At 42.1% G+C, this 26,408-nt stretch overlaps 1 protein-coding gene across 4 annotated transcripts in view; it reads right to left on the reverse strand.

Moving 5' to 3' along the window:
* Positions 1–26,408, reverse strand: part of sfmbt2 (Scm like with four mbt domains 2) — a 175,968-nt gene that overhangs the window by 93,704 nt on the left and 55,856 nt on the right. For all 4 annotated transcript variants that reach the window (XM_072471033.1, XM_072471034.1, XM_072471035.1 and 1 more), the window contains exons 5-7: positions 15,714–15,802; positions 15,104–15,350; positions 10,905–11,002 (exon numbers count right to left, since the gene is read on the reverse strand). In XM_072471033.1, the coding sequence (XP_072327134.1) occupies positions 10,905–11,002; positions 15,104–15,350; positions 15,714–15,802 (434 nt within the window). The remainder of the gene's footprint in view (positions 1–10,904; positions 11,003–15,103; positions 15,351–15,713; positions 15,803–26,408) is intronic.

A 26,408-nucleotide genomic window follows, 5' to 3' on the forward strand; every position in this document is an offset into this window, starting at 1 on the left:
TTGAACAGTGGGAGGAAACCGGAGCACCCGGAGGAAACCCACGCACACACGGGGAGAACGTGCAGACTCCGCACAGACAGTGACCCAAGCCGGGAATCGAACCTGGAGACCCTGGAGCTGTGAAGCAATTCTGCTAACCACTGTGCTGCCGTGCTGCCCCAAGTGTAACTGCTACATTCAAGCAGCTCACCACAAGCCATCACAGGGAAATTCTCTTGATCAGCTGTCCTGTCACTCAATTCAATAACTATACTATCCAATAATGTGGCATCAGTACACAATCGAAGGGTGTACATTTCACTGAGGCTACTTCAACAGACTTTCTTCTGCAACCTCCACCACTATGAAGGAAAAGGCACAAACTATCCAGATTTGGATAGATAGGCCATTCTTCCATAGTTCCATAGTGGTCAAGGCTATTAAAGGAATAAATGCAACTTTGTCAACATTGCCCACATGTCAAGAACAAAAAAAAACTAATGGAATGGATTAAAATACACTTGCTCTTTCAGCTAGTAATAAATATAAAACTGATCAGTATAACCACAGATGATCGTATTGTCATATTTCTACGATCCGTAAAATGAATTAATTTTGACTTTCTGCGTGTTTGACGGAATGAAGATAAACTACAAATTAACGTTGATGCAAGAAAAAATTGAATTCCATTTTGTAAGTTCACAGTTGTGGAGTATTGTAAACATGCAAAACTCATGCTGTGCCAATAAATAACTAAAGAAACCATCTTTCAGGATGATAGCATCTCCAAAATGACGTGTGCTATGCTTTGGGAGCTTTTAGCTCATTTTGGAAAAATTATATTTTCCATAATTCTGTTAACATTTTTCTAAATCAACTGCATCTCATTTGGCATTCAAAATCCTCCTGCACATGATAAATAATAAAATGAAGGCTCACCTATCGAAAGAACATTCAAACTTAAATGCAAGTTTCATCAATCCCAATTATGGGCTTCCAAGATTATCCAAGATGCCGTCGGAACGAGGCGACTTCTTACAAGCTATGCCCAGCAATTCTATCTTTTACTCTCGTTCTATGCTTCTAAAACTTCATTCTAACGGTTTTAAACTCTCTAACAATGTTCTAATCCAATTAATAAGTTGATATTTTCTCTACACCTTGCTATAACTGTAACATTATATTCTGCAGTCTCTCCTTCCTTCCCTATGTACGGTATGCATTGTTTGTACAGCATACAAGAAACAACACTTTTCACTGTATACTAATACATGTGACAATATAAATCAAATCAAATCAAAGACTGAAACTGTCCTTCTGGACTAAAAAAGTTAATTACAGAAGTGTTCTACCTTCTTCACATTATGCTACTTTCCAAAATGCTAACATGTCACGGCTACTTTTTAAAAATATACTTAAGCTTGTCTTAGCAAACCCGAGTGGCATTGAAAAGACATGCAGAGAAAAAAGCTTATTCAGTATCTGTAAGTACCTACTTTTCAAGATAATAATCAATATAACAAGATGTGTAAGAAATGGGCTACTCCGAAGGATAGAAAAAAGGCTTTTAATTAATTGTATCCCAGAACTGACATGATTTGAAGAGTTTTAATTGTCTCATTCAAACCACTGATTTCCATTCATTGTTGACACATTAATTAATCTTTTGCCTGCTAGATTATGACAACTGATGAGCTTCTAAACCTTTGTTGTGGGTGAAGCCTTTGACGATATCAGTTTTCTCAATCATGACATACATAACTGTACAATCTTCTGTCAATAAGGATCAGGGGTTGAAGGGAGGGGGAGCGGGGGTCTGGCAATCTTGTGGCAGAGGGAGGAGAATTTCTTTTTATTTGTTCATGGGATGTGGCTGTCGCTGGCTGGGCCAACATTTATTGCCCATCGCTGAGGGCATTTAAAAGTAAACTACATTGCGGAGGATCTGGAGTCACATGTAGGCCAGACCAGGACAACCGATTTTCTTCCCTATAAAAGGACATTAGTGAACCAGATTAGTTTTGACAACAATCGTCAATGGTTTCATGGTCACCTCTTGGCTTTCAATTCCAGATTTTCTTTTATTGAATTCAAATATCACTCTCTGCCATGGCAGGATTCGAACCCTGGTCCCCTGGCCATGACTCTGGATTACTAGCCCAGCAACAATACCACTACACCACAGCCTCCCCTACAAATCCTTCAAATACGCCAATGGCTGGAGCTAAGAGCGGGAGAGACTCCTGGTCAGGCTACGTTAAACGTAGAGTGGTGCCACTAAAGCTATAAGCCTCTGGCGGAAAACTACCTACCGATCTGATCCATGTATAACTAGCTAAGGAAACAGGTGAAAGTGTACCATAAAGCACCACTAGGTGCGGGACGGAATCTAAAACACTGGAGCAGAATCTCAGGATAAGGGGCCAATCATTTAGATAATTTCTTCAAAGGGTTGTTAATATTTGGAATTCTCTACCCAGAGGGTTGTTGATGCTCCATCACTGAATACACTTAAGGGATAGGCAGATATTTGGTCTCCGCAGCTGGAAAAATGGCACTGAAGCCCAAGATCAGCCATATTGAACAGCGAAGCAGGCCGAAGATGGACCGTGTGGTCTACTCCTGCTTTAACTTTTATATTCTGAAAAGATTTACCCGGGAGGCCAAGGGAAAGTCCTGCTCCTCCCGGTCCACAAGCAGTGCAGTAAAAAAACACTCGCTTGCGGAGTCCTGCTGTTTTTGTCTCCCTTTAGCTGTACAAGCCCTCAGAACCCATGTAGGTGGCAGGAACTTTACCAAGAACAAAGCACTCACTTAACCCTGGAACCAGCTCTTCAGAGCAGGTTATCCAAACACTATCAGTTATAATTAAAATGGAGAAAGTCGTATATGCAGCAGATTAGGGTCAGGTTTCGGGAACCTGATGATCTACTCTCACCCTTCCCTCTTCTCATTGGTGGTGCTTAAAATTACCTGCATTTTTGTATCTTCATAATTGGTTCTTTAAATATTTAAGACATATATTTATAATTTCCTGCAGTAACATTTTATACACTCCTTTAGACATGGTCCTCAAATGACAACTATGCTTCTGATCAAATACATATGATCTAAAAGTCCCACAATTCACATTTGGCTTATGCTGCATTCAACTGAACACTAGAAAGTTTGCTTCTTCATTAGTCATGTTGCCACAAATCAATTTTGCCAGTAGTTATTGCTTTTGTAGTTATGGTTAATTCTTATGATTTGGAATTCCTGGATACAATTTCCCCCCAAAATTTCTGAGCTAATTTGTGGCAGATTTTTCAGGTAGTTTCCCGCCGGCTCAGCCAGTGAGGTCCCCACTGCTATTCAATGACACTTAAAGGCACTTTTTGGGGCCATGGCGAGGAGAATTTATTTTTTAGCACTGGGGAGCTAAACTGAGATCGGGTTGCCCTGATCTCCAAGGTGAGCTTGTGGGCCCCCAACCCATGGGCAATGTCACACCCACACACATGGACACTACCCCACACCACCCAAGTGGGGACATCCCGTTATGGGGTCCCCCCTCTTCAGCCCCCCCTCAAAGCACTCCCTCCCTAGCCATCAACCCCCCCCCAAACTCCCAGCATCCCCTACTTACCTGCCCTGCAGTCCCCCACCCTTCACCCCTCCACTCTCATTTCATGGGCATGGGCAAGCCCCCCCCCCTCGCCCTTGGCAATGCCACCCGGGCACTACAATCCTGGCACCCAAGCTGCAACTTCCTAAGTGATCATTAATTTTGTCCCAAATTATCATTTCTAAAAGCTTCCCCATCGCAGAGGTTAAACTGACGGACCTGGGCTTCTTTTTACACACGTTTTTTAAAAAGCATGTTTTGTTTATCTGACTCCACAGCACTGTGTTTTTGTTCCGGCTTAAAGATGGAACTAAAAAGGATGACTACATGTATTTTCTTACCCATTTGATACATGGCTAAACTTCAGGGATTAGAGCCACAATTTTTCAATGCTGTAATTAAATTGTTGAACAGATCTTCTCATCCTCGTTAGCTCTGCTTGTATATTTTCAACAACTCCACATGCAGATTGGAAAGTGTGTCAGTTGTTAAAAGTTATCTGTTTTGCACCCTTTTATCGTGAAAAATCAACAAGAAAAAAGCACACTAAATTTTCCCATGGTTGATCTGCAATTTAAGCGATTATTGAACAGGCATCAAAAAAAAAAAAAATGGAGTTTGATTTTGCAATAAACGGTCTCCTAAAATATAGTAGATTCTCTGATAGGTTGAAAAATGCATAGGTATTACACAGAATTTAGGATTTCGGCTTGACTTGAGTTTACACTCATCAAGCGCCTTAAAAGGGCCTTAAGTACCATATAATTTCTCTGACATTAACTGTTTTCAATCAGTGACCTGGGGCGAAATTCTCCCCCAACGGCGGGATGTCCGCCGACTGGCGCCAAAGCCGGCGCCAATCAGACGGGCATCGCGCCAGCCCAAAGGTGCGGAAGGCTCCGCATCTTTGGCGGCCTAGCCCCAACATTGAGGGGCTAGGCCGACGCCGGAGGGATTTCCGCCCCGCCAGCTGGCGGAAATGGCGTTTGTTTCCCCGCCAGCTGGCGCGGAAATGCGGCGCATGCGCGGGAGCGTCAGCTGTCAGTTTCCCAGCGCATGCGCGGGAGCATCAGCGGCCGCTGTCAGTTTCCCGCGCATGCGCAGTGGAGAGAGTCTCTTCCGCCTCCGCCATGATGGAGGCCGTAGCGGAGGCGGAAGGGAAAGAGTGCCCCCACGGCACAGGCCCGCCCGCGGATCGGTGGGCCCCGATCGCGGGCCAGGCCACCGTGGGGGCACCCCCCGGGGTCAGATCGCCCCGCGCCCCCCCCCCCCCCCTCCAAGGACCCCGGAGCCCGCCCACGCCGCCTGGTCCCGCCGGTAAATACCAGGTTTGATTTACGTCGGCGGGACAGGCAATTCCTGGGCGGGACTTCGGCCCATCCGGGCCGGAGAATCCAGCGGGGCCAACCGGCGCGGCCGGATTCCCGCCCCCGCCCAATCTCCGGGAGCGGAGACTTCGGCGGGGGCGGGGACGGGATTCACGGCGGCCAACGGCCATTCTCCCACCCGGCGGGGGGTCGGAGAATGACGCCCCTGTATTTGCTTCATTTGAACTTGCGCTAAAGTCTGCACTGAATCTTTCATTGAACAATTCTCTGTTTCGCCTCAAACGTTGGAGTACAAAATAAATAGATATGGCAAAATGTTTTTTCATCTGCTTTTAATTTTAAACGTTTAAGAAATGGTAGATTTCTCACACAGCATGTGCACTTTCTGAAGTGTAAGACAACCTGAGCCATCACTCTTAGTTATCGAAAGGGATTAATAGGATTTCTGCATTAAGCACACATTTTAAGAAGATAACAATGTTAATACAAGTAGTAACTGTAAACAGCTTTAAATCATTAACTAAATATCATTAGAATAGAACTGGAATGACTATTGGCTATAAAAGGATTCATAAAGTGTTTATATAAAAACATCCAAAGACAGCACAATGTGGTTATTGCAAATCAATAAACAAAATAGAATTCATCTTTGCAGCTCGCATCTGTAACAATCATTTGTCAATAATGGGTTTCCAGCATCACTGTTAACATTTTTTCCAGCGTCCCGCATGCAATTACAGCAAGAACAAAATGAAACCAAAACTGGCAGAATGCCAGAAGGGCAGATTGGCAAGCGGAATAAATTTTCTGCAAAGGCCTCTTGTTATTACTCATTCCTAGAAATGCAAGGCAATAAAATCCATTCAGGACACAACTGCTGCAATGGTATTCTTGCTCCAGCCACATCTACAACATTTACTGCACATTTTCAGAAGAGTTACAGTCTTTCTCACAGATGAAACACATTCTATAAATTTAGTCATTCAATTTCTTGGAAATTTCTCCAGCACATGGTTGGCAACATGTATGCATTGATATGAAAAAATATGCTTCAACAGATAACCCTGTACCGATATAAAACATCAGCGCAATGGCTATCCATATTTGTTCCTAAAGTAAGCTTTTCAGTAATAACAAAACACCAATCTCAGTCCATTCTACATATAACAATTAATAAAGTAAACTTTTACAAATGATTAAAATAATGTTTAAAAATAGAAAGACAGGATTCAGCTGCTAATGAATCAATCTGCACAGTTCATAATGTCACCTGAATTCCTCCCCCACACAACACACCCATAATTGATTTGTGCAATTGCCTGTAACTCAATCCCAGCTGTCCATTATTGGACTTGAGCTACTCGTGCAATAATGTTTTTATGTTGTGACTTTATCCAAATCTAATCGAAGAATACCCCCGTGGCTGATAAGTGGTTATTCCCAGGAGTCCATAAGTACATCAAACACTTTTCGGTTAGCATTTGAAGCATATTTAAAATCTCAATAAATATTAGTGCTCATCAATTAGCCAAAGGTGGGCAAAGGAATCAGGACTTTTACTTAATTTCACCAAAATAGATTTCTATATTAATTTCAAGAGTCACATCTTCAGTATTGGCATAAAAGGATGGAAAACCTGATTATTTTGCAAACTTAGTACATCAGTATAATAATTAAATTAAATAATCAGATATTGTAGGATCTCTATTATCCACGCACTATAAATGGGGAAAACCCTCATGGATAAGGAAAATTAGCAAGATATTCAAGTTTCCATATTTTGACCGCGTGCAATTAGGGCCGTAATACTCAACGGAGGAGGCAAGGCAAGTATAACACAAGAAACAAATACCAACAACATAACAGCTTGTGAAATTAGACAATATCTTGAGGAAAAACTTTATCCTGCAAATATTCTGGGGAGTAATAGAGCACAGATAATAAGTGAAGTGTGGCACTGTGGAATACAATAAAAATCCCAGCGTAAGAATCCAAGGGAAGTTTCATTTTAAAAGCAAACAAAAATGTTTTCCTAGAACATTTACAATTATTATATTCCTGCAATCAAGATTTTTAAAAGTCTTCCTACTGGGGTGGGTTTCCCGATTAGAGTAGCTATCTTTATGCCATGTTAAAGTGTGAACATTGAAACTGTGAAATTAAAATTCATTGTACGGTCCTAGTTGGCAAGATAAGCCAATTAATATTCCTTTTCCTGTCAATTAAAGTTATTATCCATTAACGGGAACAGTCCAAAACAGGCTCTTTACTTTTGCGTTTCTCTATTTGCAAAGTAAATTATGATTGTTCTCCAGGTTAACCTCAAACATGCGCATAGCAAATAAACTGCAACAAAAATAAATCACACTTATAACTATACTTAATCTTTTCCCATCTATGCTATGGCTGCTGGTAGAATGAGTATGAAAACTCAATCCAGCTACTATTAACAAATCCAGACTTACCTTGAGAGAAGAGAGGCCAGGAACGCCAAGACCCGGCAGGCCTCAAAGAGTTTTGCAAATGTGCTGGTTGGGAGCATAAAGAGAGAATAAAAAGACACAAAAACCCCAGTCATGAGACTTGGGATGGACACCAAAGTCGAGGCAGGAGACATGAAGAGAGGTCCCAGCTTGGAAGCAAGTCAGAGGAGCATAGAAAGAGGCTGATGTCAGAAAAAGAGCTGCGGTTAGCAAACGTTTCCTGAAGAGGGCGTGGGGGGGGGGGGGAAAGAAAGAGTTAGGGGAGCAAACCCGATGCTGATTAGGGGGGGGGGGGGGGGGGGGGGAGACAAAGCTTTAGTTCTGCTTAAGTGCAGACTTGGGAATGCATAGGAACAAGCTCTCAGGAGCAGTGATTGAAATCCTGTAAGCTGGGTAACTGTCGAGACCGTCCAAGTTGGAGCGACTCTTACAGAGACTTCGAAAGGCAAGATCTTCAAATATGAAGACTGGAATCTCTCATGCGGGAGACAAGGTGGTGAGAATCTTCGTTTGGGAGACTATATTCTGTGGGGGGGGGGGGTGGGGGGGGGGATGTCCTCTTTATTTAGTGGGTATCTGGATTGGGGGGGTTCCTTTATTTAGGGGGTCTCTGGGTGTGGGGCGGTCCCTTTATGTAGGAGGTCTCTGGTGGGGGTTCCTTTACTTAGGGGGCCTCTGGGTGAGGGTATACCTTTATTTAGGGGGTCTCTGGGTGGGGACCCTTTATTTATGGGATCTCGAGGGGTTCCTTTATTTAGGAGGTGTCGGGGGAGTTCCTTTACTTAGGGGGTCTCTGGAGAGGGGTCCCTTTATTTAGTGGGTCTCAGGAGGAGGATCCCTTTATTTAGGGGGTCTCGGGAGGGGAGGGGGGGGGACAGGGCAGGGTGGTAGACTGGCACCTGGGCACCTTGGGACGACCAACCTGGCACCACCACTGTGGCCCTGAAAGGGTGATGCGTGGCACTGCCAGGGGTCTGGCACGAGGTGGGGCCTTGCACATTAGAGGGGGATGGGGGGGGGGGGGGTCCATAAGCCACAGGAAGGTTGGGGGAGGGGAGAGGTGAAGAGGGTGTCCAGAAAGCAGAGGAGGGCCTGAAAGGAGTGGGTGCAGAGATTAAAAATTGCTCCCCGATCTCGGTCCTCGCCAGTACAGGAAAAATCAGCTAAAGCGTGGACTCAGCGGGGTAACACTCTTCGAGACCCAAACAAACGGCAAAGTATCAGTGTGTAGTGGGGTGAATCTCGGCACTGCAGCAGGCGTGATACACACCGCCATGCCAGCCCGAAAGCCGTCTTTGTTTTATGTCTGCTAAATCGTGTCCAAAGTTTCTGTTAAGATCTTCAACGAGTCTTCTTGACTCCATATTACAATAGATTACCTGCCACCATCTCAGCACAACCCCAAACCAACACAAGGTAGAAAAAGCCATCAGCTAAGGAACAACAAGGCATCGGTAATAGATGGAATCCCCACTGAAACTCTAAAACATGGGAGAGAAGCACTACTCGCACAAACACACAAACTAATTTTCCTTATGTGGAAGGAGGTGGACATCTCGGATGTCGCCATCGTAACCACCTTCAAAGAATTGACAAGTACAACTGCAGTAAATACAGAGGAATTTCCCTGACGTGGGCCACAGGTAAAGTCATTGCAAGAATCATGGGATTTTCACAGTAATTGCAGTGTTATTGTAAGCCTACTTGTGTCACTAATAGAGATTATTATTATTCCTTAAAAGCGCCTTCTCCCTGTGGCTGAAGTGCTCCTCCCAGTCGCAACGCAGAATCCACCCACTAAGGGCGCAAAGGACAGAGGGCGAGATTCTCCGACCCCCCGCCGGGTCGGAGAATCGCCGGGGGCTGGCGTGAATCCCACCCCCGCCGAAGTCTCTGGCACCGGATATTCGGCGGGGAAGGGAATCGTGGCGTGCCGGTTGGCGGGCCCCACCCCGCACGATTCTCCGGCCCGGATGGGCCGAAGTCCCGCCGCTAAAATGCCTGTCCCGCCGGCGTAAATTAAACCACCTACCTTACCGGCGGGACAAGGCGGCGCGGGCGGGCTCCGGGGTCCTGGGGGGGCGCGGGGCGATCTGGCCCCGGGGGGTGCCCCCACGGTGGCCTGGCCCGCAATCGGGGCCCACCGATCCGCGGGCGGGCCTGTGCCATGGGGGCACTCTTTCCCTTCCGCCTTCGCCACGGTCTCCACCATGGCGGAGGCAGAAGAGACTCCCTCCAATGCGCATGCGCGGGAATGCCGTCAGCGGCCGCTGCCGCTCCCGCGCATGCGCCGCCCGGAGATGTCATTTCCGCGCCAGCTGGCGGGGCACCAAAGGCCTTTTCCGCCAGCTGGCGGGGCGGAAATTCGTCCGACGCTGACCTCGCCCCTCAGGTGTGATTCAAGTCTTCCCGGACACTTTAATCAAAATAAGCTTTATTCTAAGAACTTAGTTAACATTTATATAAACACACACAGCAAGAATTGTCATCAATTACAAACATTAAGGACACCACACAACTACAGTAATCTATGTATAACACTTAATGAATTCCCCCTTAACTGTTCCAATTAAAAGCAAAATCCTATCAACCAAAAACCCCTTTTCAAGAGCGTGGCCCAGCACGCTGCATTCTCATTTGAAAAAGACCGGCTTTCCCGGAGATTCTGACCCTGTCTCACCAGCAGGTTTACACCCTTCCGGAAAGAAAACTATATCTTATAAGTTACCAAAGCAGGTAGCTATAATCAATGTTTTTTTTTACTGAAACAGATATTTAAAATGAAAATAGAGAGAGACAGGCCAAAACACTTATTTTCTGTCTGTAGTCCACAGCAGCCAAAACGAAAGCGAAAGTAAAACTCGCAGCCACAGCTCAGCTCCACCCACAAAATGACATCACTGAAGCCACTGAACCTATCTTAAAGGGACACTCCCATGAGAATTGTCAAATACAGCACCCAACCTCAGTAGCTATGGTTTTCTGGACCATATTATCCAGCTCTCATTATTTTGCAGGTTCAAAATAAACTGTCTTTATATAGAATCTACAGCACAGAAAGCGACCATTTGACTAGCTGGTTTATGCCAGTATGTATACACACTCCACCTGCTTTCCATCCTCCTAAATTAAAAAAAAAAAGTTTTAAATGTATTTAAAAAAACACCGAATTATGAAATTCAACAGGCCAAGGTGGCTTTTTAATTTAAATCCTCACCCAACCTCAGCAATGGTTTATACAAAGAATGCACAGACAGTCTTGTTTCCAGTGTTGGTAGGGTGTAAATGCCAGCAATTAATTAGATAGCATGGTGTTTGAACTGACCCTCCCATATTTGGGTAGATATGCTATACACTATCTGATTTTCTGCACTTGTTACGGGACCTAAACCTAAAAATAAGACACGACATCAAAATTACATTTTTACTTTAGAATTCGTAAATTAATTTTAAACCATTTTGATGAAATTTTAAATGGTAAATCTAGAAGACTAAATGAATAGTTACCTTAAACACCTCCAGCGGCAACGAAAAACTTTCAGCTTCAGAGAGAGCTTTTTCAAGGGCATCTTTCCATTCAGTATCATTTTTAAGAAGCTGGATTTCTGCAAAAGAGTCCACAAAGAATTTACAAGTCACCGTAATCCAAAAGGTTTTCCAGCAATTTAAATACTCACAGGAATTCACATTCATAACTGTAAACTAATCTGATTGTTGGGCTAATCAATTTTCTACCATAATAAACTATTATTCCTCAGCGTTGCATTCACTGAAATTGACTAAATTAACAGATCGTTCTGAAAACAAGGATGTACCAGGACAGTTCATTTTAAGCTTCTTCTTTCCCTCCATGGTTAAGCAATGAACGGATTCGTATTTTTATGAACAGTACTTTTGGGAAAAACAGTGGCCGGGATTCTCCCCTACCCGGCGGGGCGGGGGGTCCCGACGGGATGCAGTAGTGGGAACCACTCCGTCGTCGGGCCGCCCCCAGGGTGCGGATTGCTCCGCATCTTTAGGGGCCAAGCCCTCACCTTGAGGGGCTAGGCCCGCGCTGGAGTGGTTGGCGCGCCGCCGGCTGGCGGGAAAGGCCGAAGGGACCCCGCCGATCGGCGCGGCGCGATTCCCGCCCCCGCCAAATTTTCGGTGCCAGAGAATTCGACGGCCGTCGGGGGCGGGATTCACGCCGCCCCCCGCGGGGCGATTCTTCGACCTGCCGGGGGGTCGGAGAAGCCCGACCAGTAAGTTTAATGATTGAAAATCAAATAACTCTTGTACTTCAAACACAATTATTTTAACATGAAGCGTGCATTAGATTTTGAACTTGAAAACAGCGTGAACAGGCAGAAACATTCTTGCTGGCAAGGCAGAAGCATGCCCAGCAAAGCTGAAATCATGTAAAGAAATAATTATAAACTGAAATGTATTATCTTACAAATTAATCTCTATATTTTTGATTAGATTAATGAAGTTTAGAGTTCTAAAGATAGGAATGTTACAGCTATCAATTCTATCTCTTTTAACAGATTTTCTTGATACTCATTGCCTATTTTTGTGGTTGCCTATTTTTGTGGTTTTCTTTCTGAGAAAATTAAATGTGCAAGTTAATGCTGGTTTGTCACAGAATTGGGGAGATACTGTGAGCTTTTACAAATGGCAGACAGGGACCCAATTCCAGGATTCCTGACCTCATCCACGAGGTTTCTGATTTTCAGGAGAGCCTCTTAAGCATCCAGGCTGGGTCAGATTGTAAGCAGCTCCCAATGGCTGGCCCTATTTCGCAGGGGCTGGTTTAGGACAGGGCTAAATCGCTGGCTTTTAAAGCAGACCAAGGCAGGCCAGCAGCACGGTTCAATTCCCGTACCAGCCTCCCCGAACAGGCGCCGGAATGTGGCGACCAGGGGCTTTTCACAGTAACTTCAATTGAAGCCTACTTGTGACAATAAGCGATTTTCATTCCATTTCGTTTTTCTGGGATAGGTACATCCTAGTCCTTTGCAATTCACGTGGAGTCAGCCAGCTTTTCAAAGCATCGTGGTTCACTGCACGAGTCTGCGTGAGGGAACCTTTTGAAAGGTTCCTCGTGTCTCTCTTTTCCCCCTCCCCCATAATCGTCTATCTGCGCCCCCCCCCCCCCCCCCCCCCCATGCCAAAGTATGGCACTTCCATGCCCATTCACCCACTATACACAGTATAGGATCAATGAACCCTACAGTGACAGTAGGATATGCAAGTAGTTTTTTAAAAATAAAGCTAACTTATACTACTGGCCAAACATCCAGGTCCTTTCAAGTATCAATCGCAGAAACTACAAGCACTTGGAACCATTTTATCTTATGTTAACAAACATTGCGAAATTGCCCAGCCTCATTATGTATCTTTAATGACAAGCCAGACATCCAATAACCTGCTGAAATACCAGATCCTCAGATAAACATTGCTTGGTTAGGGGGTGCGGGGAGGAAAGACATACCTTGGCAAGGGGGGCATTAGAGGCAATAGGTGGGGGGGGGGGGGGCAGGACTGGACGGCCTTACTTTACTATAACTGGGATAAAGTCCCACAGCACTTCGACGAAGGGGTTCCCATCAAACCCCTATTGTATGTTAATTATCCCTCATCTGTACCTGTAAGAGTTAACTGACAATCACAGGGGCTGGAATATTCTGGCCGGATCTTCCAGTCCAATTGACGGTGAACACCCTCTACAGGTTTCCTGGAAGCAGTGGATGCGTAGAACGGGAAATCCGTCTGACGGTGGTGGGATCTGGGCTGCCTCCGCAAGACAGGTCGCCGCGGTGAGGTGAGGGGGGCGGGGGAGAATGGAAATCCCAGCCAGGGTGTTGATCAACCTCACCACCCACCTTATTTGGAAAATGACTTCGGACTATGGGTAAGTAATTCTTTCCTGTTTGTTACCTGCTTTCAAAACCACAAGAAACAGCTGTGCACAGAGAGACCACTAGAAAACTATCAAACCAGTTGCAGTCAACTAAGCATCCAAGGTAATAAAAGTAATACCTTGAAAGTAGCAGAAGGATTCTCACCAACATATTCTGATTTCATGTATACTTGAGAACCAAGTAGTTAAAACTACAAGAAGCTTTGCAGCGTACTAAGAAATCTCTACCTACAAGACCATCATTTCAATTAAAGGCATCAACCTCATCCAATAAACTGCAGGCCAGAAAGACTGACAATTGTATTGTTTCTTTTTCCTTCGTTTTTGTGAGGAGGGTGTTAGTTTGTGCGAGGTGAATGAGTGATGGTCGCTTTTAAACCTCCGAGGCAAGTGGGAGGGATAATAAATAATCTTTTATATTTTTAGATTCACAGAAGATTGCTGCTACAATTATTTAAATTGGGACAATCATGGAGGTTAAAAAAATACACACACCGCACCTCCCATCCAGAACACTTTGGTCACAATAACAAAACACAAATCTCTGTGACACTACATTCTCCCACTTTGCGCCATACCTAAAAATATACAAATCGGATTATCCCTCAAGAGGAAAATGCTGCAAAGCGCCCTGTTCCAATTCCCTCTGATACGAGACACAATTTTAGGTCAGGTAATAAAGCACCTGGAGATCTCCTATTTAAATTTTCAACTGATGAGGAAAATCACCAAACTCAGGAAGGTTGGTATCCACCCATGCCTGGACTCCAGTCCTTGTCGAGAGTAATGTGGATAACCATGGTTACTGATGTATCTGTTCCTTTCTCTTAAAAAATATATCTTGATTTTTGGTACTGCTTCCCTCGAATGGTCAGAAGGGGAATAAATGTCTAAGCTAATACAATTTCCATGAGATTTATAAAGTGTAATACATTCGTAAAACTAACGAGGTTCAAATTGATAACTAATGTATATAAATGTCCTTTGAAAAATGGCTACATTGCAATGTAATGTTTGGTTAGAATGACTTGTGCTAGGTAATTTGCAGCAACCTGTAGTTTAAGACAATCTCAAATTGTTCATAGAATCTGAAGAAAACTGGTTCTCAAAATCCATTAACTTGATCAGCTTTAATCAGGTTAAACTGTATTTCCATTTATTACTCCAGATATTGCAATTCCCATGATGTCCGAATGTTTAAAACAATGCAGGCAGTGAATAAGATATCACTGACACACAGGGACACAGCGCAGCAGCATTCTATTTGCAGCGAAAACAGGGAAGGCATATAAATGCTACAGATGCTGGAAGTCTGAAATAAAAACAGAGGATGCTGGAAAGATTCAGTAGGTCTTGCAGTATCCAGTTTCGAAGAAGTCATTTTGGACTGGAAGCTTTGGGCTGGATTCTCCGTCCGCTCGCCCCCGGGATTCTCCACCTTGCCAGCCAGACAATGGGGTTTCCCACCGTGGGCAGCCCCACACCGTCAGCATCTCTAGGAGCTGCCAGCGCAATGGAGAATCCCGACGGTGGAGAATCTAGCCCATTAACTCGGTTTCTCTCTTCACAGGTGCTGCCAGACCTGCTGTGCTTTTCCAGCATCCTGTTTGATTTAAGGCACATCATTTATATGACTACTATACCACTTAACTATTTCTCAGCATATATACGCAACAGTTAATGCTGCAATGTAGACATGGCAAGTTTCATTCGATACTGCATGTTTCATTCAACAGCAGGCTTAACTGAATGAATACCTTTTATACAATAGCTCTTTAACTGTTCTGAGACATAGAATATATACCTGTGGGCGGGTCTAACTTGCAGCCGTTTTCCTGGCACCATCCCACTGGCCGCAGTCTACAGTCCAAATAAAACAACCACTGGTCATGCTTGTCAACATCGTTCAATCCTTCATAGCGCAAGCACAATCTCCCACCCACGTTCTCAATCACACGGACTACCCAGTATTGAAATGGGTTTTTAGAATCCTGAAGTTCAATCAGAGATTTGGGGGTCACGAGGTCTACTGTGTTCTTTCCTCTTAGTGGCTGTTTGAAATGAAAGAAAAAATCTTATTACAACAAAATATTTTAAATTATGCTTCAGATTTTAAAAAATCATGATTTTGCACGCATTTACACTCAATTTCTCTCTCATTTTACATTTGCATGAATTATTTCCTACTTTAGCATCGTGGGCTTACACAAGCAGTAAGTTGAGAATGCTGAAAATTAAGAGTGTGTTCTTAAATAATTTGCTCAAATAAAACTGTGCAACATTCCAAAATAGACAAATATTCTCGAGCCAGGATTTCATGGCTCCCCCAAGGTTTGTCTCTCCTCTTTCCTCTCCTCCACCACCCGCCCTCTCCCAAAGTGGAAAGCAGAGGGATGTCTAATTTAAATGCTTACCCCTTCCAGAAGGTTTGCAGGAGCTGTCCTTGCACCAGTCAAATCTTGAATTAGAAACTCGGTCCAGTCTCCATGTTTCTCACAAATTCCTGCAAGACAGGAAAAGAAAATTCTGGTGAAACAATCAGAGATTGTTACGACTGACCTTATTGGATATTGTTGCTTGCTTGCAGTCTGTGAACTTTAATAAACATGTGATAACTGTTAAAATTGTTTCAAGTACCTGGAATAAATATCTAGGTTTCAGAGCATTTTCCTCAACAGATCAAAATAGCATAATTGATTACGATATGATGAATCACACAAACTTTAGCACAGTAATTTACACAGCAGATTACAAAATGCCCTCTGTCGCAATGATGACACAATCAATTCATGGTTAAATAATTATAAGCTGCTCCATACATTCTATAAAGATATTAAGGACTTGGAATGGGTTCTGAACCATGTAGCAAACAAACCTGGTAGTTTGGTCAAAAATCAATAACTCAAGTCATTTAATCACAAACAAGAATGTTGGTCCTTGACAAAGTACTATACAGAATGTTACAACTTGAGGCTATCTGTAAAAGATCTTTAACCTACATAATGTATGTATTCATAATCTGTCACCTTCGAAATAGACTTTTGTTAGCTGTTCACCAATAGAAATGAAATTAATTACAATTTGCCAGATCACTGCTCTCTTCCCAAACATAGCCATTAATTTTCTCAAGAACCCAGTTGAATGACAAGTTAAAACAGTCAATGAACACTATCTACTACTGAAGACAGGTACAGAGATAAATAAATACTTCCCATCAAATTATATTTAACATTTGAAAGGAAGGGTGGAATAAAATGAGTTTAATCCAGAAAATAAAATCTAATTTCATTACTGTAAAGTAATGCAACTCATAGATGGGCTGGTTTAGCACAGTGGGCTAAATAGCTGGCTTGTAAAAGCAGACTAAGGCCAGCAGCGCGGGTTCAATTCCTGTAGCAGCCTCCCCGAACAGGTGCCGGAATGTGGCGACTAGGCGCTTTTCACAGTAACTTCATTTGAAGCCTACTTGTGACAATAAGCGATTTTCATTTCATTACCTTTTGCCAATATACTGGTTTGTTTCCTATTAACGCATTCTGCAATATTACAATGTTAATATAGCTACATGAAGACAAACAAAAAATATATTTAGTCATTTTACCCTTCACCTCGCTCTGTACTGAACCCAGGTATAAAGTAATGTTGGAAAAAAAATCTATAAATTATTTCAAAAATGTGTTTAAAAAAAACACACGTGAACCTTAATTAGCTTGGAATAAAATTACATTTCTGAGTGACAATAAACTGCTTACAATAGTGTCAACTAAGTGCCACTGAATGTCGCCAGTAGGGGAAAAATTATTCACAGCAGGAGGAAGAGAAGATCTTGTCTGGAATATTTGAAGAGAACAGTGACCTCTTAGCATCTATAAACTGGATGAGTGATCCAGGGAAATAAAACATAGAAAGTATAGACTTTCCCACATGTGCAGACCTATATAAATGCAAGTTATTTTATCCAAAGAGTTTATTAAATTAGTTTGTTGGTTTGGCATACTTGAACCTGTGAGGAAAACAATGCTGTACTATACAATAATTACTTATCTACTTTATTACAATCTTTTTCTTTGCTCCAGGACGGATTGACAGGTTTTCTGTAACCATCCACATAGCCATTGCCACCTTGATAGGAGCTGAGACACAAATACAAATAAATCCCATTGAGCATCCCGATTTCTCTGCACAATAGGAGAAAAGTCTCTTATTATTGAGTTTGTCCTTCTGAAACAATTTCTATCTCAGCACTTTTTTTGTATAATAATGTGCAATTGGAAATGGAAATCTGTATTCCTACCTGCCCTGAAGCAAAAGGTGATGAGATAACTCAGAAGTAGTTTGGAGAAGCAGACCATCAAAATGAGATCTAATCTAATATCTCGCCCATCTCGTATTGCAGCAAAAGAAAAATTCCAAAGCACTAAGTGACTGAAATGTTATTAGCAGGCTGGTTTTTCAAGTCAACTAGCATCCTTTTTTCAATCAGGATCCTAGAATTCTGAATCTGCTGATCAGGGAGTGGGGCTGACACCTACAAGAGCATCGACTCGTCCCAGTCAGAAAACACCAAATCTTCTGCTTGTGTGATGGACGAGAAACTACACATTTAAGAAAACTGCAGGAAAGGGAGCTTAACTTCTGTGACGTTGTTTAGCTTTGAGAAGTCCTGGGTTCAAGGAGGTTGCCAGCCTACCAAAGTCAATATTACACTCTCGGCAGGTCTCTGGCCCTGGCCCCAAACAGATATAACATGTTGTTCCAGGTCTCCATTATGAGGGCGTGCAGGCCCCACCCCCCACTCCCGAAAGTGTGCCACGTTTCATCAATCTCGCTATTACCGTTATCACTTTGCTTGCCGACATCCTCCGGCTCCGCCATTACTCTCGTCGGCAGCAATGTTTTACATCCTGCTACTGCACCAGATACCGGTTTCTTCCAAAACCCGCCCATCAAACCTCCAGACCCCCTAATGGTCAACCTAAGGATCAAATTGTATCCAAGCTATTTCCTAACCTCATTCCCATGTATCTGAGCTATTACACGCTTAGTTACGCACCGTGGATGCACACATGAGCCAACGTAAATTAGCTAACTTCCCAAGTTATGACAGGCTCAGTGTCAACACTGAATAGTAAACTCCTGTTCCGACTCCATTCCATCGGCAGAATGGCTCAGTTAGAATTTAACCTTTAAATTTATTGTTTCAGAGAGGTTAGGGCGGGGCATAGCAAATAGGGCATTTTAAATAGAAGTAAAATGATGAAACTACGTTTGTTTCAGCATCACAACAGCCTATATTTTGAGAGCCCTTGCTACTAACATAGGGTTGGATTTTACAGCCCCCCCCCTCTCAGGTTTGAAGGTGGCGGGGGTCGTAAAATGCAGTGCTCTGCTTTCCCACCCACCCAGTTTCACATTTTATGGTGTACAGGAAGGTGTCAGGCAGTCTGTCCAACTTTAAGCCTATTAAGGCACAAGTACCTCATTCCAACTTCACCGCTATTTTGCCTATGGCGGGGGGAGGCCCACACCAGATGGTTAGCTTGGCAGTTTATATTGTGCAGGCTGGTGTGGCCTTTGTGCCCAGAGGCACCTCCTCCCCGAAGATCATACTTCCTTTAACCTTCCCCACGACCTGCCTCTCAAACCAGCTTCCCCTGCCTCCTCGCTGGAGTCTGCCAGCCATGCCCCGCTGATACCTCAGACGTACCTTGCTCCATAAGCTCGGTTTTGGGGGCTGCCTGTAATCCCAGCAATGGCCACCACTCGCACCTGGTGCTGCTGGGACTGCAGAGCTACCGGCCAATCAGATTGGCCGACAGCTCTCCAATGCAGAATATCCTCCCTGAATGGGTGCAAAAGTCTCACCCTCGGGAGGTTAATGCTGCTCCCAGCGTAAAATGGCTGTGGGGAAGCCAGTTATTTGATAGGTGGGATCCCTGCAGTCCTTTCAGTCGGGAGGGAAATACAGCACCCCTGAGCTCAGGGTTCCCAATGCATTAAAATGTAAGACAAATTGACTGCCCAAGAATCCTGAAATTTCTGGATGCGACCAGCAGCAATGGTTAAATGTTTCACTTATTTCTCTTCGCAAATGCTGTGGGTCATTCTTCACCATACACAAGCAAGTGACACATTAGCAAAATATGATAATGTTCCTTTATAGCTCTTGCAATTTTCCAGGTAGAGTGGCTCCAGGTGACAAGTACTGGTTTCATCTCAGCTGGGTGTACCACCGAGCAAATGTTTGGTACAGCCCCTAAAAGTGTACAAAGACCTGAAACTTTTGGATAATAAGAAATGAATGGACTTAAACTTCAACGTTACTATTTTAACCAACATAATCATAAAAGTCTACCTTGTTTTTTCAGCAGCACAATACATATTGAGGTCTATTGTTACAGATGCCTGATCAGCTAACAGCAGTGTCTGAGACCCTGGACCAGAGCCACAACTTTAATTTAAGTTTTAATGTTTGAAGTTTGACAAAAGATCGATTCGTTCCAGGAGTTAAATAGGGCTTGGTTGTTTAATAAACAAATTTTATTAAAACAAAGAAAAAACAATGTTTAAACTTCAACCCCAAACAATAACAGATTACAGGTAGTTTTTCAATCCAAACACACTAGTTCCCATTACACAGCACTTCAAATGAACATGCAGCTCTCATTCTATTTACACAGGAAGACAAAGGTGATACTTGCATTGACGAAGCTATGTTTTTTGTTAGTTTTCAGAACCCTTTTGGAGAGCCTGTCTCTGGGACAGCTTTCCATAACCTAGCCCTGTGACTTTTCTAATCCTTCTCTTCTACTTGTTCAAACAGGATCCTCTCTCTCTCTCTGTCTGAGCTCCGCCCAAACCCCTCAAACAAAGATAATCTCCTGGGCTGTTCAGACCTGAACCCATTATCAATATCTTGGCTGTGATTTCCCACTTCTGTTTATACAAAATAACAAGAGCCGTGCTATTAATATGCAACTAACCTCCCATTTATGGACAAAAGAGGCCATCAGACTCTGTAATTGGCTAATGGCTGGTCAAACAAGAGTGTCCCGAAGGGCAATGGATCTCGAGTGTTTCACCCTGGCTGAACAGAGCATCCTGTGTGTTCCCAAGAACGAGTCTGAATGGGACAATATAACTCAGGCCAGGTATGGGTGTATCTCTCTGATTCTTCCAGCAGCATTTCCCTCAGTCTGTTGACCCCTAAATTGCCTGCTACATCTTTGATCCCATTTCTGGATCCAAGTTCCTAATATCTCCCGTAACACTATACACAGTGTACAAGTCAAACCTCCCATTTTTCAGCTAATAAATCCACGTATAGGGCTACACCGGAGTAGAAGTTGGCATTAATCTTTCAGCTCAAAGATACATGTTTAGCATTATATGCACCTTATAAGTCGGTGCAAGCAGGCAATACAGCCATGTTACCAAGAACATACACAGCAGTTTAAGACAATCATGGAAGCGTGGACTGCGTAAGGCCAACGCGAATAGATGCGTGTCTTCCTGCACTAAACATTGGTTTCGCATTTTATACACAAAGTCTATGCATTTTATACACGCCGTCTATGCCAATCCTAAGTTAACGATTTTCCGAAGCAACCTATCCATCGCTATTTACAATACGTTTGATTTACAATATTTCAAATGACTATGTCCCAATATTAAAGGAAACTCAACTTTCAATATCCATAGCAAATAATCTTCACAATGGCATAGATTTTTATCATAAGTCTGTTAACTTGAACTACTCGAGTTGGATTCCACTTAAATAATAAGACAATGTTTCCACCATTTTCTATTTAATTGCTACTGGCCCACTGCCACCTATCTTGATTTACTCAGTGAAGCTTAACACAGTCATTTAAATATGTTGACATATTGAAATTGATTCAGATTCAATTGGCGACTTGTTAGCAAATGCTTATTAGAATATGAAAAGAAATTATATTTTTAAAGCACTAATTGCCTCCTTATGAATTTGTTAATATAATTAAGAGAAATTATAATTTAATACCCTTTAGATAATATAGATATCCACGTGCTTCTGTGGACCATATGTCAGTCAAAGAATCATATTCTAACTCGATCTATAAACATAAAGGTATGAGTCAATTTGAGCGCTTTCTAGAAGACCTGTGCCAGACACTACAGCACATATCCAGAGGAGCTTGGCCAGACTGATAGGCAAAATGAAAAAAATGTGCTAATCCAGGGAGCACAAAAATAGTGCCAAATGACATACTTGGCAAAGAAAGGTGCTGACTCCTTTTCATTTTTGTTCAGTCACCCCAATCCATCCATCTGGGCATGAACAAAAACACGGCGATTCTAAGATACATAACAAGTGCATACAGGCTATATCAAAATTGTAACCACATCAAATGTGCTCCGAAAAATAGAAAACATGCTCTTCCATCAATGTTTTTATTGGGGGGGGGGATCAATGTAGCATATTTTGTGATAAACAACTCGGGAGATGAAAATAAGTTCCTGCCATTCAAAGAAAAACACTGTAAATAGAAAATGTATTCACATGGTCAGTTTACATGGGATGAGCATAAACAAATATTTTAGGATATTTTGCTTTCAAATTCCACAAAGGGGAAAGTTCTATCTGCTAGTTTCCCCAAATGTATCATTTCAGCAGCTATCTCCTGATGCACAGCGCCATCTGTCACATGCAGAAGAGGCGAGGAGGAGAGTCTGGACAGGAGCAAATTTTCCAGCTCCAATATTTTCAGATGAGAAAGTCACAGTTAGTTAAATGAAATCGGTCGAGAATGACTGCCCGATAGAAAGAAAATACTAGTTACTAATATGTTGAAAAGGTTTCAAATATATCCAAAACAATTTGACAGCTGGAATCTTGTTGCACAAAAAGAGACTGTAGTCGGCACACTCAAATCAAGAAGATTCCAATTTCCTTTGTACAAACTATGGTGATTATATAAATGCATACTTGGATCTTTCTAGCTGCAGCATCTAGTCAAATATCAGTAACTCCAAACAATTTACGACCAATAAAGAAAGTGCTGAAAGAGGGATACGTCACTAACATTGGAATGGCCTCATCAGTTAGCTTGGAAGTTGAAGGTAGCAGTGGAACAACACTACAGAATATAATGTAATGGCCCCATAATCCAATATTAGTAACTATTTCTTCTCAATTTCATTTCTGTAAGTGGTTTTTGCCTATTAGGTAGCCCATAATTTATGGATGCATCTGAATGAATACATAATGTGGCATAGATTCCAACAGGGATAAAGTACTCAAAAGACAGGAATAACAAAACCAAACTTTTTGAACAACTTTATATAAAAAGCATTTATGGTATAAGTTCAAAATCTAAAAAAAGGGTTGCATTGGGTGCAGAGGAATAAAGGTACAATTCCTCTCTGGGAGGCAAAGAAGAGCAGTCAATTTGGTTCCAAATATGCAGACTGTGTGTTGTTAACAAAAGGATTCATTATTCATTTTAGTGCTGCAGAAATAATACTTCACTGTCAACAGGGAGCCTTTACGTTCTTTCTTCGGAACATTTGCTAAGCTTTTCACTCATTTCGTCACAAAGCTTTTTGAATAAGCACTATTAACTATTTTTATTTCTCAACTTATTATTACTTGATAAAACATATCCAACTTTTACCGCACTTTGAAGCTGGTAGGACAAACTGAAAAAAAGCAGTTTTTTAAAAAAGCATAAGGCACGTCTAATTTTACACACAGGGCACGATCTGGTAGCCTTGTGTCCGACCCGGGATGCAACGAGGCCAGTAAATCTCATTAGAGGCCTCTTGCAAGATTTACGAAGCTAGTTAGGTCTCGCAAGATTTAACGCGATCTGGATCCCACAATGGGTGGATCCAGATTTGCATATTTAAGTATGCAGTTAAGCTGACTTGAATATGTTCACGCCGGAGTTACCCAAAGCGCGAGATCTAACTGCCTCGCCTCGGAGACCCCGAGCGGGCACCGCTTAGCACTGGTTTCCACAAGCAGGGACCAGCGTGCCAACTAGAAAAGTTGAGATTTTTCTCCTTCGAGCAGAGGCAGTTAAAGTGAGATTTATGGACAGATTTACCGATATATTCAAAATCATGAAATGTTTTATAGAATAAAGAAATTGTTTCCACTACTGGGAGATTCAGTAACCAGAGGACACATTAAAACTAATTGCAAATGAACACAAGACCCAGCTTTAATGCAAAATGATACGGAATGGACTGCCTGAAAAAGATAGTGGGAGCACAGTCGGTCACAATTTTGAAGAGGCGACTGGATAAATAGTTGAAGGGAAAATTATGCAGGACGAAGAAAGAGTTGAAGTGGGACTGATGGCATTGCTCTTTTAAATGTACCAATGCAGGCATGATGAATCAAATGACCTCCTTCTGTGCAGTGAAATACCAAGAATCCTTTGTCAAATTCCTCCCTCTATTATTTGTTTATTAACAAGAGCAACATTGGCGTTTTGTTTTGCTTATGGTAATAGGGTCAAGAAAAATGGAATCGTACTATACTCCTAACTCAGTCTTTTATCCCAATTTTTGTCAAAAATGACTTTTTTATATTCATTCCCAATAATGGCCCTCGGTGTAAGAGCAATCCTCTGCCTCAAAATGAACACAGATTTAAAGAAATCTTTTACAGATATGTTATGAATTAGTCAAAGTGAAGTGAAAGGTCCTTTTGCCAAACCATAAAGGTTAACTCAAGTGAAGTATTACCACCTCTAAAGTTACAATTTATCGATTAAGGCTTTACACAATATATTACAACCCTCTTTGTAATATACTACAAAGTTCTTAAAGCTTTGACAAAGGGTCATCTGAAACGTTGGCTCTTTTCTCTCCTTACAGATGCTGCTAGATTGCTGAGATTTTCCAGCATTTTCTCTTTTGGATTAGTTTAAATTCATCGAAATGCTGAGATGACTCCTGGTCAGGCGAATGTTTGCGCCTCTGGCCTGAAAATTGCAGTCCGGATCACGACGCCGGGAATCGCACCAAATGTTTGCACCGAAAATGACCGGCATTTTTCTGACAATTCTGCTCATTGAGACAAACCCATCATAAATAATGTTTGTTTTTCAATGGCTTTTCCCATAAAAACTAGTCCGTAAAAATCAATCAATATTTCATCATCGTAAAGTTCCTTGCACTGTAGAAGTCAACTATTTCCTAATACACCTGATAGGTAAAAGATAGCTATTTAGGATAAATATTAAGCCCCAGTTTTACCCATTTTAAATTAAGGATTTCAACACTCTCAAAACATACAGCTTACAAAACAGCATAATTCACTTTACTGAGTTCCATTATTCTAACAAGACAGTACAACATAAAAACACAAAAGAACCTGATACATGCAAAGGCAGTAGAGATTAAAACAAACACTTTAATTGAAATAATGAATACATTTTTCAAGACAGTGTCCAAGGACAGGGCAGGCTCCATAGCAACAGCATAGCAACGACACAGTAACATGACGGCTCCATTGTTATAACAGCTAAGTCAGCAAAAGACCAGTTCAAACTGGTCTTGATAACAGCACAATATCGCATTCCTTAACATACACAAGTACGTAGACACGAAACAATTAAAACTAATGTTGCATATTAAAGATGGACGGCTTGCCATCAAATCAGATGTGTTTGAGTCTAACCCAAACCAATTAGGATTATATTGGGGTGTAATTAGATGGCTAAAGACAGATATGATATAACTGTGAAGTTTTGGTCAGCCATTTTCAGCCTGAGCTGGATTTCTCTCTCCTTCATGAATCAACAATACTTTGATCTGAACTATTCACTGTCTCCTTGTCTCCATATTTCATTTTCAGACTTTGACTTCTAAAGTTATTGCGAGCTGTTTGCCCAAGCAAGAAAGATCATTTCTGTGATTCTTTGAAGGTTTCAATTGCCTACGAATTGCCTTTTAAACGACTTTCGATTGTAATCAATAGAAGACAAATAAAATAATTCTTATTTGCATCTGAGAAGTTTTAAACTTAAATTTCTACTGACTTCTAGTAATCGCAAAGTGCTACTAAAACCGCATGGTAGATCTATCATGCACGCATTGAATGGTTTGAGATAGAGAAGTTAGTGTAACGTTATTATAACCTCAGTATTATTTTCCGAAAGTAATCAAAGTAGCTTATAGCCCACAGGACACTTAATGAACACTGTATAGTTGACTGATAGAAAAAAAATGCAGCCTTTATTTTTGTAAAAGGCTCATCTTGTCCACTGATGTATTAACAGTGGTCACATTATTAACAAGCAAAAGTGCCCGGATGTTTGATTTAATAGATCATTGGGCTTGATTTTCAAATATATATCTTAGATTTCCTTTGAAAGTTACTAGTGCATCTGCTTCCTTTACTCTTTCAGGCAGAGCATTACAGATCATAATGCACTGTATTAAAAAAATCTCAGCAGGGAATTTTCTAAATAAGTCTGCAATCGACAATTTGATAAACTTACAACTTTTTCTTTCAAAGCAGCATTGCACATTTGATATCTTCACTTTATATTTCATTGCACTGTGGTCACTGGTCACAGATCACAGTATGGGTTTGCACGATAAAATTTTAATTTAAAAAAAACAATGCTCACGTAGTGAAAAAATCTATTGCAGTTAAAGCATATTAAGACTAGCAAGATTCACTGTTAATATTGAATTTACACAAATGTGGTTGTTGATTACATAACGATAGAGAGGGAGAGAGATTAGGTCCAATGTCCAAAGTAAGCATTTCCCTGGGACAAAGCTCTAAAATGAAAGACCTATCAAGTAGGTGAAGAAAAGACAAAACACAGATCTTGAAAATGCTGTCCGAAACAGCCAGTGAACAACTGCTTGTGAAGGATGATATGTAAAGCTTTGCATCTTCTGCCTATTCATTCCAGATGAATGACATACAGCAGTGTATTCAACAGAGATTTGCCATTCAATAACAGAAGCAGCAAGCATTTTAAAAGGTAGCTCAGCACTCAGGCACAGATTAGCCTACAAAGCTTCACAATCCCAGTAATTAGGTCCCTTGTCGTTGAATATCTTTGCCACAGTATGCTGATTGCACCAATGAAGTTCTA

Source organism: Scyliorhinus torazame, chromosome 13 (genome assembly GCF_047496885.1).
Source record: "Scyliorhinus torazame isolate Kashiwa2021f chromosome 13, sScyTor2.1, whole genome shotgun sequence".
Lineage (NCBI taxonomy): Eukaryota > Metazoa > Chordata > Chondrichthyes > Carcharhiniformes > Scyliorhinidae > Scyliorhinus > Scyliorhinus torazame.